This window comes from Oculina patagonica, chromosome 6 (assembly GCF_052425735.1).
Source record: "Oculina patagonica isolate OP01 chromosome 6, crgOcupat, whole genome shotgun sequence".
NCBI classification, from domain to species: Eukaryota; Metazoa; Cnidaria; class Anthozoa; order Scleractinia; family Oculinidae; genus Oculina; species Oculina patagonica.
Window position 1 is genome coordinate 21,426,571 of NC_135763.1, and position 17,434 is coordinate 21,444,004.

A 17,434-nucleotide genomic window follows, 5' to 3' on the forward strand; every position below is an offset into this window, starting at 1 on the left:
TAAAACCTTAAACTTGTGCATAATAGGCTTTCTGAAGGGTAAAAAAATGCTATATGGAGAATAAGTAAGAGTAATCTTTAATGAGGAAAAAACAATTTCACCTTAAGGTGGTTTACAGATGGGTCCTTGAATAAAAGGGCAACTGCACATTAGGGAACTAACCAATTAAACAATTAAAAGAACAAAAATATATATGTAATATGTTGAGCACAGGTTGTATTATCGAACGTTTGTATAAATGTTTTTGTTTCAGGGGTCACTTAAGGACGTTCGCGCCAAAATTTTCTACTCGATAGATTTCTTTCATTTTTTTTGCTGTGGTCAGATAATGAGTTACTTGTGTCAGAAATGCAAAAAAATTTGGGGTCACCGACTTCGTTTCAGAGAGAAAGCGTGTGGAAAACTACCCTGATTTTGAAAAATTGGCGCACATAATTCAGCATGGTTTACAGGGTTTATAGTTAAAAATATCGAAGATGAAATAAACGGAGGCTAACTATCTTAGTCACATTTTGTAGAAGTGCGTCTGTTGTGTAAATAATTCCTGGTTTTGCCATCTTTTTTGTAAAACTAAACCCTGGAAAAACGCATTTGAAACTGCCCTACGGCAAAAAGGAAAGTTCAAAAAGCGGAATTCAAACCGTCAGTGTGACAAAAAAATCAAACTTCCACTCGATAGATTTTTTTCATTTTCTCGCAAAACGTAGATATTAATTAACAAAAGTGATTTGTTAAGAAAAAAGTAGGGGTCACCGACCATTTAAGAGAGCAAATTGCAAGCAAATCTAGCGGAATGGCAACCCACCCTATATGTTCTTAGAAATTTTACTCAGCGCGCGCGCTCAAAGTATCGCGTGGCATGGCGTTGCGACATGAATTACGTGCGCAGTAGGGATGCGCATTAACAATTAGCGCGACTGTTCTTAATAACTGCTTGGAATGTCATCTTTTTGTTCTAAAGCACGAAATGGAATAGTATTTTCACATGTAGGTTTTTTTCCTGGGCCAACATCCTCTAAAGCCCTGACAAAACGGCAGCGCAAGTAGACGCAAGTTGAAAGCTTGCGTCTGGCCACGGCTTGCGTGCACTTGCGTTGACTTGCGTTCAGTTTGGTCGAGATCAAATCTGCACTTAAGTAAACGCAAGTTTTTCACCGTTTGGCCACCCAATACTGAATTGCACCTCGTGGCATTATAAATGGCTTTTTGCAAACTTCCGTGCACTTGTTACTAAACTTGTGAGTCCATTTGGCCACCCAACTCAAGTTGGGTGATTATTTGGGTTACCGTTTGGCCAGAGCTGAACAACTAACTTTTATTTCTTGTTATGAGATTGGCAATATTGAGCCTGGGAGTGGGAATGCACTTTCCTCACCTTTACCCATCACGTACAATTCCTTCTTATCAGTGTTTGTTGACGTGTTGTGTAGCAGGTAAATGTGATATCTGTTGTCACTTTTGCAGGCATACGAAGCGTGGATTAAGAGGAATGGTGAGGAACCTCGATTACCGGCACTGAATTACACAAATGAACAGCTGTTCTTCATAAGTGCTGCTCAGGTAGTCTCACTTCTTTTACTTTGGCGTCACTCTTCATGGGGGATGAAATCAACTAAATAGGAACATGACTTTCACTTACGGACTTCTACCTTTTTATACAAAACCAAAAAACGTTTGGGTTTGGAGTGTTGCAAAGGGAATTGACATTGCTGTGTCTGTGAGCAAGTTTAAAATACAGAGCCAACAGAAAGAAGGCAAGGCCGAAAAGTGTAGTCATTGTAAAAACCAAGTTTTGGTTATAACAAGAAATTTGATTTTCTAGATACAATATTGCGGATCTATTATCTTTGTTGTCCTGGTTGTTCTCAACAATATATAGCATGTATAGGCAAAAAAGATCGCTCTTTGGCCTTCAGGCTCCATGAGCACGCCACAAGGCCTAAACAACCTATGTATCACCATCTTGCTAATTGCAACTTCTTTATTGAATTGGTTAGCTTTAATTTCATAGACTAGCTGATTGTCTTAATAACCATCCAACGAGCTGTGTTAGTTTTAAACACCATATTCTTAACACACTGTATAACAACTTCGAAATAATTGATTTTAATTACAATTGGTCACAATTAGCGTTCCTGAAAGCCTTTCAAACCAAGAATCTTAAGCCTAGCATTAATAAAGAACTTAGGGCCTCCAGAGAGTTACAACTATTTCTCTGATTACCAATATTTCTATACTTTCTTACGTAACATCAACACGCCTTAGATATTTAAGTTCCTTTTGTAAAATTAACATCACAAGACTATGACTCTGAAATAGAGCCGGAATATCGTTTTTATAAAATCAAATTTCATGTAATAAACCAAAACTTGGTTTTTACAATGATTACACTTCTCGGCCTTGCCTTTTTTCTGTTGTGGGTATGTTTGTTGCCTAAAATTTACTTGTGTTCCCCATGATGTTCCCTTCTTTGAGTTCGTCCTTTACTGATCTTCGTAAGGACCTTAACGTACCACTATGACTAAATTTAACATTTTCCCGGAAACTTCAGATCCTCCAGCGTGTTTGTCGGACCTCTTTTCCAAAATCCAAGAAATGTATGTACAATGAGCTCCTTCATTACAAACTGACCGTTCAATTGTTATCCTGAGTGTTATACGGAATGCACAGGATCACTCTTGTCGGAACCTCACTTGGTTGTCCTTTACACACTAATCTTTCATTAATTACCTCTGTCAGTCTCCATACAATCACTTTTCTTCTGCTGGAATATTATATATGTAGGTCTGCACGCGATCTCTGTCACTGGAGGTAGCACTCTTCTTGTTGTCACAAAAAGTTACCTGAAAAATTAATTTTTCTTTGATCAATGAAGCTTCAGGAACGCCTTGGACATTGTTTGTTTTTTGGTTGTTTCTAGTGACTATTTGCATGGGAGTCTATATTCATGTTGGTAGTAGATATGTTTATGTTTAGAACGACGTTCGAAAAGTATTAAGATCTCTATCCTCTCCTGCTCTTCAATTACATCTTCATCGGCTCTAGCACCAGCTGTTACGATACTTCCAAATGGATGTCTTCTAAATACTCATGTTTCCTCTTGATTTTTTGTATTGGTTGCTGTTAGTAGTGTGTATCAATAGGCCATTTCCGAGTAACCATTTGCCTCTGTTTTAAAACGAGTCTACGTGCGCAACCATTCAAATAAAAATGAGTTTGATGTGCATGAAAATGGACGTGTAGGTGAAACTCATTTTCATATGAATGGTTTCACACGTAGACTTGTTTGTAAACAGAGGCAAAGGGTAACTCGAAAATGGCCTATTTTACTTAAGCAATAGACCACACTTTCTAAGGCTTTTCTGGCGTAATAAAACCACGCGAGATGTTGGGAGAACACGAGAAAAGCTTATAAATCACTCGCCTTCCTCCCAACGTACATCCCAAGTGGTTTTATTACGCCAGTAAAGCCCTAGAAAGTGTGGTTTATTGCTTTTATGAAATAACTATGGAAAACGTTCGTCAAAGAAATAGGAATCTATAGGTGGTTTTCACTGTCACGCCGCGAAAAAATAAATCCAAAACTATTGAGTCCATAAAAATCAAGAATATTTCAGGCTGTAGAAAACTACTATATAAACTATTTGTCCAAGTCTCAGGTCTGTACGTCATTCCGTACTCGAGTTATCCGTCAAAGTGTTTCACGCAAATTTAGAGAGCACAGTATGGAATCGCCATGTTGGAGCCCAACTGCTTGGGCTCCAACATGGCGGCCGGAAATCAACAAAAACATCTGGCATTCACTTCTGCTACAAAATGCGGTCAGATCACCATCATGAACAAGTAAACATTCAGATAAACACTTCTTGCAAAATCTCAAATGTTCAGATCGTTAAAAATCACAAGATGAAGCATTTTTTAAAGCATACGTGACAGCCTTTTGGCGGCCATCTTTGATCTCGTGTGGCGAGAAACTCCGAAATTCAAATTGCTCTATCTTAAAGACGGAGAATGCTATCGAGTTAAAAACCTTCAACAAGATATGTATTAAGGACGTCTAATAGCCAGTGAAGGATAAAAAATCGAGGGTCTTACGATTCTAGATTTTAGAATGATGATGACGTCACGTGAAAACCAAGAATTTTATTTTTCGTGATCAAATGTCTTATATCTCAACAAGTTCATCGGATGGCCCGGTAAACCAATCACAGCGGCCGAAAGAATCAAACACAGGTTCAGCTCCACACACAAAATCCACAAATCGACGCGACAAAAGCGTGTAAAAGTTCTTTTAAAGCTATAAAAGTCATAAGAAATAAAAGGAAAAGGACGAATTGTCACGGTACAAAATGTATTCAACGATTTTAAAGTTCGTTGACGTGGAAATCTAGCAAATTGTGGCCGGAGTCATTCATCGCGAAAGTAAAACCAGGTAAAAGACTGCACGAAAACTTTGCAAGTTTACAAACTTCACAGACTGACGAAGGTATTGAGAATAAAGGTTAGTTCCACAAACACTGCTTTAGAAAAAAAATTATGAATTTATCTATTCCATATTCTTTCGTTTTTGCCGAATAACAGACTTGGAAGAAAGCACTGAAAGCACGTAAAACTGAAGATATAATTCAAGCACGTACAAAAACTCAGCGATTACGTTACATTTTTTGGACAAGGCTACTTTAAAACCAGGCGTGTTGTCTCTACTAAATGTACATTTCTTTTTTCCAGGTGGATTGCGGATCTGTCCTTCGGCCAGTTGCTCTAAAGAAAATTGAGCAGGCAACACACACTTTAGAACACTGGAGGTAAAATGACTCAGTTTAAATTCAAAAGACTCGCCACGTTATCATGAACTATCTCTGCGTTTAAAAAAAACACGACACTTTTAATCGCAAATGACAACTTAAGGTGGCCTAATACAGTTTTGAGAGGGAAAATCAGTCCAACTTTTAACTCTCTTGTAGAATCTCCAGAAAAGTTTTATCCATCTCTTTTTACTGTTTGTTGCATCCTATAACCATCATATGCGAAATTTGGAAAATAAAAATGCTAATAAACAGCTATAATGAACGGCCGAGTGCTTAAGAGGGGACTGGCACTAGTAGTTTTAGAGAAATCGATCAGACTGAACTGTTTACGTTTTATGGTGTTTATTCATTCAGTCCAGACTTACAGCAAGTGATTAGTGACGTAGAGAAATGGTTAATTATACGTACATAACTAGTAATAATCAGAGATTAGGGGAGTGCGTTCGACCCAAGATAGGTACATAAGGCTAGCAAACGTAAACTTTTATATCGTCATACAAATTTGAAACGACCGCGCGCGCAACATAAAGCGTGCGTCCAACATCACTTTAGGAAACTATCAGCGAAACAATCTCAATCCAACAGTGCACGAGGCAGCATAGCAAATTTTTTTTGCTGCTGTTGAAGGGAGCACAGCCGAAACATTTATTTTCCAGCACAACTCACAGGTCAAACTCGAAAAAGCAAACCGAAGAAGATCGTTAGATCGAATCAACCTCGTTCCCAGGGTATCTTGAGACGAAACTGTGACGTCATTAATTAGCCAATCTGCCACATACGAAGATACACAGAACGACACATAGAACGGCTTTCACAGGACAGCCACGAGACCACCACGCCACCAAAAAGATAAGGATGCGTTCTCCTACCGTCGAACGCAAAAATTGTTTACAGCCTAGCAGTATCGGCTTAATTGAATTGTTTTTGCGCGCGCTGTCTTCGCGGCTTAATGTCATTGTGACGTTGATGTGACGCAATTAATTGCTTTCTAATGTCTTCTCACATGAGATTGAGGCCACCTGCATGAGGTCCAGGTCACTTGTAGCAGTCCAAAAAATCTCAAATGGTTATGGCATCAGGCGATTGATATCCGCGGGACTGAACCATAGATCCCGCGGGACTGACGTCGAGCAAACGACGCGATTAGTATGCGTTCTCCTTCGTCGAACGCAATTAACAGTTAATATACGTTACATCATTTCACTCCTCTCACCGGAAAATATGAACTCACAATTGACCTCGCTCCCAATGTGTGGCTTCAATAGCTCAGTTGGTAGAGCATCGCACCGGTATCGCGGAGGTCACGGGTTCGAATCCCGTTGAAGCCCTGAATTTTTTTCAGGCTTCTTTATTCCAATTGCTTAAATTGGAAATTCACTGCGACGATCATTTATCACTCTCATATACATCCGCAGTTCATATATGAATCATTTCATATACATTACATCATTTCATTCCTCTCACCGGAAAATATGAACTCACAATTGACCTCGCTCCCAATGTGTGGCTTCAATAGCTCAGTTGGTAGAGCATCGCACCGGTATCGCGGAGGTCACGGGTTCGAATCCCGTTGAAGCCCTGAATTTTTTTCAGGCTTCTTTATTCCAATTGCTTAAATTGGAAATTCACTGCGACGATCATTTATCACTCTCAATGTACTGATTTCATTACACCCTCCCGGGCCAGCAATAAAATGTTGATCATAGACAATTATAAAGTATTAGTATTTAGTTTTAAAGTTCATTCATTTTTACTGCAGCCCTTTGAGCGGCAGCTCGCTGTGTTCGTTTTTCGCTTGTCGACCTTATTTCTTCAGGGCTCTTGATGTTTTCTTTAGAGTCTTGTAGGTCTTCCTCGGTTAACACCTCAAGTGGATAAAGCTTCTCGATAGGTCTCGATAAAAGATTTCCTTTTGCTGTTCTTAGGGTGACAGAGCGTACCAATTCATCCTTCCCTTGATGTAGTTGAATGATGACTCCTAGCTTCCATTGATTTCGCGGTGTTTCGTCATGTATCAACACAACTTTACCGCGAGCTACTGGCTCTCCCGATATGTTTTTATTCTTCTGGGATGAATGTTGTTCCCTGAGGCCAGTTAGGTATTCCCTTTGCCATTGCTTCCAGAAAGACTGCATTTTTTTCTGGTGGTATTTTGCCCGTCTTGTTAATTCTTTGGCCGACTCATGAGGGATGTAGTCCGAGTTCTCCTCTGTATCTGGCAGTGTAAGAAGTCTGTGTCCACAGAGGAAATGGGATGGGGTAAGAGGTGGACCGTCGTTGATGTCTGTGTATGGATAAGTAAGTGGGCGACTGTTTGCCGCTTCCGCCATGGCTGGAGCTCTGGTATCGCTGGCTGCTGTGGTCCTTCCTGCTGATGCTTCTTGGACAGTTGAGGATAGAGTGGCTGTTGGAATAGCAGCGACGGCAGACATGCGGGAACTGGCAGGAGCTGGTGGTACACCCAGAGGCGTGGTTGAACCGGAAGCACACTGGTCCACTCTTTGCCTGCTGGCGGGAAGGGTCGGCACTCGGGCAGTCGCTCTGGTTGTGGTGCGGGTTAGAGCAGATAGGACAGTGTGGCTTAGTTAAGCCCGAAAATGTCACTGTCCAAAGTTCAAGGTCTACCTGGCCCCAGTTGATAATTAAGTCCTGTGCGGCTTGTTTACGGAATTGTTCGTCGTAGGTGAGCCAGGACAGACCTTTAAATTTGGTAGCCGCACAGCTTATAGTTTGTTGGTACTTTAGTAGTTCCAAAGAACGGCGAGGGTAGGCTGTGACAAGAACTATCATGTATGTGGTGTAAGCGTCTAACCACTTGTGAAAGGTGTCAATCACTGGTTTCCGCTTACGGACCATGGTCATGTTAGAGGAGCCTGGACCCGAGTCATCAAATCTGACCTGAAGCTCGGAGACCTGGGACTGGTTTAGCGAGTCGGGGAGTAAAACAGTAAAATCGAGGTACTCACCGCGCAAGATTTTGTCCTCTGTACTTTTATCCACTGGATGTTGAAGGCCAACTGGAGTAGCGGCGCCAGGTCGACGTGGTGTAACAAGTGATGGCGACACGGCAAGGCCATGGTGCGGCTGGGGAGGCGATTGTTGCAGTGCTTCTGCGATGGATCGTTGCACCGTCTCGCGGATGGTGGCCAACTGCGATGCCGTAAAAGGCGCAGGCTGAGTTTCTTCCAAAGTTACCTCCGCCAAAGGGTCGTCCATATCCAGCGGATCTGCAATGTCCTCCACCGAGCTAACTGAGGAAAAATCGTCGTCAACCTCGTCGACGGCGCCAGCCCTTGTAGGATCGCGTTCGTCTGGTTGATTAGTAGGATTCTGCTGTTTGTCACGGCGCTCACGTACCACGCGAGTGTTAGCTTGGCGTTTGCGAACACGACCAGGATTCTCCATCTGAGCTTGCTGTGGTTGTAAAGCGGCTTTTAAACGCTTGACCATTTGCGCTTTGTTTCCTGTAATAGGAAGGTTCAACGCCTGGAGACCACAGGCAGACCACCCTATGTGTTCGTGGTTAACAATTGTTCACTTAAGACGAACAATAGAAATATGTTGAAATCTATGAGAGTTACGAATAGAGCTCTGAATAACGCTCCTAAAATTACATTTATAAATGAACCTCTTTCGAAATATTTCAATAAAGGTGAATTAAATGTTAATCTATTCATGTGTGGTGTGTTTTTTCGCATTCTGGGCTGTATTAAGCGTTTTTTTCGTATTTTACGTTCGGCCGGGGGTCGGTTAGAGGAGAAAAGGACACAGGCAGGCAACTGAGCGGCCGCCAACCGCGACCTCCTCCACTTCAATCGGGAATTAACGCTGAAGTTTTAAAATTCTCACCTTTTTTTCTCCGGCTTGTGATCAAATACATATTTTTCATATCGTGGCCGAGTCTGGGCTTCCTCCGTCCAATTTTCCCGGAGAAAAGCGAAGCTAAAGTCCTCCATGAAGGTTACTCAACATGATCTGTAGCTGACAGGGCGACCAAAGGAATTCCAAGCATGCGGCTCATTTAAAATCAGCCAATCAACGCCTTGCGACCGTTGCACATCCAAACCCCAACCCGGCCCGGCACGGGAGTTTTGACACTTCCGCCGCTTGATTAGCCGTTGATTGGCTGATTTTAATTTTTCGCAATTAATTGCTTTCTAATGTCTAATCACATGAGATCGAGGCCAACTTGCCACATACCGACATACATAGTACCACACATAGAACCACTTTCGCTTGCGCGTTCACAGGACAACCACGGGGCCACAGGCCACCGCAAGATTAGGATGCGTTCTCCTACCGTCGAACGCAATTAATATTTAATTCACCTTTATTGAAATATTTCGAAAGAGGTTCATTTATAAATGTAATTTTAAGAGCTTTATTCAGAGCTTTATTCGTAACTCTCATAGATTTCAACATATTTCTATTGTTCGTCTTAAGTGAACAATTATTAACCACGAACACATAGGGTGGTCTGCCTGTGCTGGAGACGAAGGCGAAGTACTTCGGAGGTGAGTTTAGCCAAGTTCTCGTTCTCAGCACGGCGAGGACGACGGCCATTTGGTTTTGCGTCACGTGGACGAGCCATTGCAATCTCCAATTTACAAATTTCGAACTAGGTTACAGTAACACAAGCGATACAACTGGCGAATGATGCTAAAGTTCATTCTATAAACTTTTATAGCCAGACAGTTGTCTGGATTTAGGCCAATGGCAAATAGTGTAGAAAGCAAGGATCTCATGCAGGCTTAAATGAGACATGAATAGAGATATTTAAAAGGCTAGCCATACAAAATGCATGATATAATTGTGCTAGACAGTGTTGCAACATTTATATCTAAACGGCCATTGTAATCATTGTCCTTTCGAGACAAGAAAAGAGTACAGTTTCATTGCGTTACATTACACAATCAAAATAAACATTAACGACCCTGCAGGGGCCACGAGCGTCTCGCTCCATTAACTGCGCTTTTATGTTTGGCCTTAAAGGGGCTTTGTCACGGATTTTACCAAATTTCTGAACAGCAAAAATTTATATTTGTGTCGTAAGAAACCTAAAAATAATGGTCCATTTTTATTAATAACTGCTATATTAGAGCATTAAAACTGTAAACAAGCGTCATTGGCTACAGATAGCTCGGATGAAAATGGATTGCAATTTGAAAGATTAAGGCTTAATTTTTCAAATGGTTTCCGAGCATCTCCAAAAAATGGATATTTACAGCCGTGGTTTGATTTCTCTCAGCAAATTACGGCTATATCTTCCTTTAGATGTTCAAAGATAATGATTTCCATGGGTAAGGTTGGCTACCACTAATTTCAGAGCAGTTTAGATAAAAAATCTGCTAAATCCTCGTGACCTAGCCCCTTTAAAGCTTAATTTAATGTCATGGTTGGCAAGAAACCTTTGAGACTCGGCTGCTTCTATCACTTGCGTTTTGAGGGCTTTTTGTTTTTGAACGTTTTAGCGTTATCTGAAATTATGCATTCTGGAATTCCTCTTCTACTTGCAAATCTCTTGAAGGCTTTCAAAAATGCGCTGGCTGTTTGATCCTCTACTAACTCTAGATGTACTGCTCGTATTGTTGTACAGGTGAAAACGCAGATGTAGACCTTTGCGACTTCTTTATTGGCGTTACGCACGTATAATGGTCCGGCATAGTCAATTCCCGTTACTTGAAAGGGTTGGGACCCTGTGACTCTTATATCTGGTAATGGAGGAGAGCTAACCGAGCGAAATGGTGGTCCTTCTACCTTTCTACAGGTCACACACTTCCTTATTTCCCTCTTTACTAGCTGCCTGCCTTTAGGCATCCAATACGATTGCCTAAGTTCTGTTAAGGTTTCACGTACGCCACCGTGCAAAACTATAGAGTGTGTTGCTCTAACAATAAGGGTTGACAAGTGACTCTCCTTCGGTATCAATATTGGAAACTTGGTGTTGTGGGGTAGCTGTGCGTATTGTAGTCTTCCGCGACATCCCAACAAGCCATCATCGTCTAAATAAAGGCCAAGCTGGTGTATTATTGCTAGCCGTTTGCCTTTACCTTTGTCTTTTATTTTCGATAGGATCTCTCCATAGTAAAATTGTTGTACAGATTGGAGTAGAGCGTTGCGAGCCTGTTTCATGTCTATGGCAGTAATTGTGTTAGACTTTGTTTTCTCTCTCAGTTTTCTGGTAAAATGGATAACGAGCGCGGTAACTCGTAGCGTCTTGTTCAGGGTACTGTATTTGGTGATATCGATGACGTTCAGTAAATTTGGGCTCTTTTGTGTGCTTGCGACATTATGCTTATTGCTTGGGTCTCTGTGTAATTTTCTGTGTTGTCTTGTAATTGGTTGTCGGTGACTGTTGGCCATTCCCGTGTTGGCTTCATAAGCCACGCGGGTCCTTGGTTCCAAATCTGCTGTTTAGATATAAAGGCATTAGCGTCTAATCCTCTGGTAATGAGGTCTGCAAGGTTGCAAGAGGTCGGGCAGTTCATCCACGTAACTCTGTGAGGTAATGTCTCTAATCCGTTGTACTCGATGTTGGATAAACTGTTGTCGTAGAGGCTTTGATGAAGTTATCCATGAGACACTCCACAATATAATTTCGGATGTATGGAACTTTGAAAGTATAGTATTTGATAGGTATTTGGATACCTCTGCTCCAAGCACTGCTGCAAGTAGTTCTAATCGTGGCATTGTTTGTGGTTTTATGGGCGCTACTTTACTTTTGGACATTGTGAATGTACATTTTGTCTCACTTTTGGGTGTGGTTCCTCTCAGATAGGCCAGCTGGCTGCTGTCACAGAACACGTGTAGTTGAACTTTCCTGCCATCATTATTGAAGTATTGTCTGGATATTCCCAGTGTGGTCAGATTTTGTAGTTCATTCAGCCATTTGACCCAGTTCTCCTTAGCTTCCAGAAAGGTTTTCGTCCCATTTTAGGTTTTGTTTCCATAGTTCCTGCATCATTATTTTCGCTTTTACTGTCACTGGTTCCACAAATCCCAAGGCGTCGTATAGTTTTGAGGATAAGCTTAATACTGATCCTTTGGAGACTTTTTCTATGCTGTTTGTTTGCTTGATCAGTTTCGCTAATGAAAGTGACAAAGTATCTGTCTTTGTGTTCCAATTGAGGCCAAGGACTTTGACCATTGGTTCTGCGTATACTCCATCGTCATGAGCTTGACGGTTTAAGGTAGGGGAGTTGCTGGTCCATTGCCGTAAATTCATACCCGCCCCTTGGAAGTAGTTTCTCGATGATGTGTAATACTGTAAGGCTTCAGGTTCAGTGTCTGTTCCCGTGACAACGTTGTCCATGTAAATCGATCGTTGTAAGTCTTCTGATATCCAGTCGTCTTGTTTGGCAAGGTGATGCTGTATTGTAGCATTTAGTAAGTATGGAGACGGAGCGGCTCCGAAAAGTACGCGGTAGAACTAAATTGTCTGGATTATTCGCTGATTTCTCTATATCTTTTAGCCAAAGAAATCTCGTAGCATCCCTGTCTTGAGTGAGCTCTATTTGTAGGAACGCCTTTTCGATATCTGCCGTGAAGGCTATCTTGTGTCATCGGAAGGTGAGTAACATATTTTGTAGTCTTTGTAGGAGGTTAGGTCCTGTATAAAGGCAATCATTGAGACTTAATGCCTTCGAGGATATCTTTGCTGAAGCGTCGTAAACGATTCTCATAGCTGTTGTGTTGCTTTCTTTGAAGACTGGAAAATGGGGCATGTAGTGCATGACACCTTGATGTATGTTCGGGTCGAGGACTTGTTCTAATAATCCTCTCTTGAGTTGATCGAGCAGTTGTTCGTTGTATTTGTGAATATCTCTGGGTGTTTTCCTTTTAGGGTATGTTGCAGGTTGCTTAGTCTTTTTCTCGCCAATGTGAAGTTTGTTGGTAGGTTTTGCTTGTTGTCCTTCCATGGGAGTATTACATTATACCTGCCGGTAACTTTGTTGAATTCAATAGTATCTTGAAAATGTTTCTGGACTCCTGTTACCTCTGTCGTTGCACTCGTCTGGGATTTTGCTGATCTCCCAGAACTTAGTGAGAGTTTCGTTGAGGTCATCGTTTCTTGTGGGCTGTGCATCAATCATTTGACATAATGTGTTGAGTGCAGTTTCTGTACTGAATTCATTGTTGGGTACCGGTCCTGAGAGGAGCCATCCAAACTTGCTTTGTGTAGCCATCCATCTCTCATCTTGTGATTTCTTTGTGTTTCCCAGAATGACCTGGGCTTAGTGGTCGTTTCCGGTGAGTATATCTATTGTGCGATCACCTTTCGCGTTCAGTGGATCGGCGAAAGCGAGAGCTTTGAATTCAACAGGAATTTCCATATGTTGCGTGCTTGAGAGTGGTATCCATAGCCTTGATTTCGTCCAATCTCCTTGAGAGACGTTCTCCAATTGCTTTCATTTCTGTGATGTTTATGCCGCCTTCAGTATTGGTCATAAGACGTTCCGCGCGTTTGATGTCTTGGTTACAATGACCTTTGTATGCCCCTCTGACTGCCCTGTTGTGTTTTAGTTCTTCCTTTGACATTTTAATGCGGGTCTCGGCACCAGTTTTAGAGAAATCGATCACACTGAACTGTTTACGTTTTATGGTGTTTATTCATTCAGTCCAGACTTACAGCAAGTGATTAGTGACGTAGAGAAATTGTTAATTATACGTACATAATTAACAGTTAATGTACTGATTTCATTACAAGTAGTTTAAACGACGTTTTTCTTAAAATCTACCCTCAAAATTTTAGAAATTATACATTGGCTCTTATTAAACATTCATGCATTGCTAAATTATAGAAATATCTCTCGCAAGAAAGAAATATGTGATATTTTGCCGATTTTAAAAATAGCTTAAAATCTGTCTTACACATTTTTTAAAATTTTGGCTGTGGACGTGGTTCATCCCTTAAAATTAATTGCGAAAGTTTCATAATAGGTTGTACGGTAGGTTTTCGGGAAAATCTGGATCAAAATCTGGCTTTTACGACCTCCAAAGAGAATCGAATTGCGGGTGCGAGCGCGCGCTAATATGACGCCATGCGTCGAGAGCGATAATGAAAGACAGAAATAGAACTTCTTTTTCGGTTGTTTATCTACCTTTTTTGTCGTATTGTTTCCTCTCCCAGGTTTAAAGACCTATTTGAAAGTATTTTGAAGTGTTCTCTTGTATCCAAATTTGGTCAAGCGCGGTAAAAGAGCTCGAATTCTTTTTCGTTTTGTTTAGAGTTGCTAACGCAATTTTAGGACGTCAGGCAGAAAATCATAGCGCGCGCTTTTGAGCCACGTAAAAACTGTATTCGACCACCTTAAATTAAGGTATCACGGAAGGAAAACTGGCGTTTTCGTTCCAAGTCAAATTGTGTGCAAACCATCAATTGTAACCCCAATAAAGTATATATTTTCTGAAAGCTTATTGAATAAAGATTGTAATTGTTGATTTTGTTTACATCATGTAGACCATTATAAGCAACGTCAGCATTTTGTTTGAAATTATGATGTTACGCAACTTTAGGTTTATTTGAGAACACATTTACATGAGTGCCAAAACTTTTATGAGGAATTTATTCTACATACATTGGCTAAAAAAACGGTGTCTCAGATTTTCCTTTTCTTGCTCCATTAATTTTGTATGAATTTTTAATCCTAAAGAAGCCCTAAAAACACCATTTTAAAGTTTAAAAATTCATAAAAAATTAATGGAGCAAGAAAAGAAAAATCTGAGACACCGTTTTTTAGACCCGTATATGTAGATCAAATTCCACATAAAAGTTTTGGCTCTCATGTAAATGTGTTCTCAAATAAACAATCTTTATTCAATGAGCTTTCAGAAAATATATACTTTATTGGGGTTACCATTGATGGTTTGCACACAATTTCACTTGGAACGAAAACGCCAATTTTCCTTCCGTGATACCTTAAAGTCGTGACTTTCTTCGTACAACAGTAGTTGGAAAACTAAGTATATTGAGCTCTACTTACAACACTTTCCATAGAGTACGTAAATTACTGACACTACCTACACTTCTGACAATACTACATTATACTTACAATAACTACTTACACTTTGCTGCCCTACGTGCCAGTGGGCACAATGGGCAGTGAGTGAGTGAGTAACTACTTACACTACGCTACAAATATTTACAATAAGTACAGTACTAGTAATACAGTAAATTAAAATATCTTACGTACGATCGCTTACATTATGGTCGGCTGAGGTAATATACAATTAAGTTTCTAAACTTTCTTGGCACAACAGTAACTCGATTAATATTACTAAAAGAAGTTCCACCAACGGAAAGAAAATTCTTTCAATGAAAGGTTAATATACAGTAATTAGTTTTTCTCAAGAAGCCTTGACCCGCTTGGATGATGTAGATTGTTTAACGAATGCACAGATCGTGGAGCTTGGTGGTTTGAATTATACCTCCTGATACCTGGGTCAACCACTTTTTTGACAGTGTTATCAGACTTATCAAGTACTGGTTAATATTAAAGTAAGTAAAATAATACATGAGAATAATAGACGAAGATTTTGCAGAGGCCCTCGGTTGTAGTAATCCCCACGAGCCTTTTCAATTGCCTGAGTTGTGTTGGTTGTGTTATGAGTTGAAACACTAAATCTTAGCGAGCTTGGCTGTTTTAGATTCGTGACAAAGCCCTGGCTTATTTTAGAAATTACGAGTAAAGACAGTTAAAATACTGCAAAAAATACGTTACTTAAGAATGTAAAATAGCAAGATCTCGAAATCATAACAAACTCTGTACCCGCTGCATGCTTAGGTCAACTTCCGAGAACAGAAAAATATTTCCAGTGCAAAATTAACACTTCTGTTAATTGTGTTTGGGAGGTTTTGACCCTTATTTTTGTTTCAATTTTCATTAATTGTCGTCCTATTTTGAACAGAGTTGGCGTGTTATTGAAAGGCGCTGTAATATTGGACGTCTTGTTTTCAGATTATTATCATTTCTTGTAGGCCCCGTCTACACGTATCCGTTTTTGTTTAAAAAACGCAACTTTTTCTTGACAAAATGACCTTACGTCCACACGGTGTAAACGGTGATGGAAAAATACGTTACCGTGTTTTTCCGTGGACAATGAAAACAGACAGTTCATCTGTACAACCAAACGAGAAGACTTACCCTTGCCCTTAGATCTGTGTTCCACTGATATTTTGCTTGTGGATTCAAGAAAGGGGCAAGAATCAATCCTTGTCGCTAGAAATTTTTTTTTGATAAATAGTGATTTCGCTTGGAAAGTGATGTATATTTTGCGGCTTTGTTTTTCCTCGCGTTTAACTGTTATATGTCAACGGCTATAAACTAGAAAAATCACGTGAAGTTTGCAATGGTTGAATTCTCGTTATATACAAATATGTAATAAACAAATTTCAGCAAATTGCACGGATTTTATTATTGGAATACTCACACGTTCGTTTTCCAACTCGTGAAAAAGTCCATACGTCGCACTTTCTATGAAGTAATCTACATAATTTTATTATAGGAGTGCACAGTATTTACCACAGTCTTCATCAAATTTCTTTGCAGAGTCATCGGAGAGATGCAAAACTCTAAAGAGTTTGCCAAAGCTTACAATTGCCATGTTGGGTCCAGAATGAATCCAGTAAACAAATGTTCTATCTGGTGAATGCCTCCTGGTATACAGCTTTTAGGAAATCTGGAAAACCCAAGACTTCTGCGTGACAGTGTTTAATTAATTTAATGGTTCACACTAGTATCCTGTGTTACAATTGGAAAAATACGTTTAAAGAATAATAGAGTAATGCATTTACGATGTTAGCATGTGCATGTGGGGCTTTTGCAAAATCAGTAGAGTTGTTAGAATTTATACACGTTTTAATTTCTCCACGTACACTTGTTTAATACAATCAGAAGCTTATAGCACGAAATAGCCATCATGTATTGTCATACGCACATATCAGATTTACGAGAAGGCTATTGTTAAAAAACTACGCGTAAAAAGTGGCGCGTAGCCTTGCCAACAAAAACTTTAGTGAAGATTTTTCACTCATCTTCGAGCTAAATATACTGTTAGAACTATTTCAGAATAAATTACCAAGGTGATTCCTGGTGTGTAGATTAACGTATGTTTAGTCAATGAAGCGCCCAACCTCGAATAAGCGCCCAATTCGAAAAGTCTTCCATCATCGCCCAACCCCCCAAGACATCGATGAGGCAGCACCAGACAGTTCGCTAATTGACCTTGGTGACAATTAGATTGAAAGTGATTAAGAGACTTCCCCGAAGACCGATTTTTCTTGTACTTTAAAGAAACTTTCCATGAACAGTTAAAATTCTGCTTTGGTATATCTTCACGTTTCGTTATTTTTGAGTCTAATGCGCTTGCGCAGTAGACTCTATGCTATCAAGCTGTTAGCAATCCCAAGGGACCAGTTCGGGATCGATATTCGTTCACTGTTATGTAGAAAACAATGACCAGCCGCAAGATCGGCCTCTGTACGACACGCACGATTAGTTTCAATTAAAAACAGCCAATCAGCGACACGTGTTTCCACGCATAGATAAAAGTTCCTTTTCAAGTCACCATTATTCAACACTTGCTCGAGACGAAATAATTTTCCAGTAAAGGCATTTGTAAGCTTT

The 17,434-nt window shown here is 40.3% G+C and overlaps 2 protein-coding genes across 6 annotated transcripts in view; one reads left to right on the top strand and one right to left on the bottom strand.

Moving 5' to 3' along the window:
• LOC144658788 (neprilysin-1-like) overlaps positions 1–16,913 on the top strand; it is an 86,998-nt gene extending 70,085 nt beyond the window's left edge. For all 5 annotated transcript variants that reach the window (XM_078519268.1, XM_078519265.1, XM_078519267.1 and 2 more), the window contains 3 exons: positions 1,465–1,560; positions 4,729–4,805; positions 16,358–16,913. In XM_078519268.1, the coding sequence (XP_078375394.1) occupies positions 1,465–1,560; positions 4,729–4,805; positions 16,358–16,457 (273 nt within the window). In that variant the 3' untranslated portion in view covers positions 16,458–16,913. The remainder of the gene's footprint in view (positions 1–1,464; positions 1,561–4,728; positions 4,806–16,357) is intronic.
• LOC144658802 (uncharacterized) lies at positions 2,767–8,298 on the bottom strand. Its single transcript, XM_078519289.1, has 2 exons — positions 7,775–8,298; positions 2,767–2,843 (listed from the first exon to the last, which is right to left on the bottom strand). Exons 1-2 carry the CDS (start codon positions 8,256–8,258, stop codon positions 2,830–2,832), a joined length of 498 nt encoding a protein of 165 aa, XP_078375415.1. The 5' UTR covers positions 8,259–8,298; the 3' UTR covers positions 2,767–2,829.
• Positions 16,914–17,434: the final 521 nt, after the last annotated feature.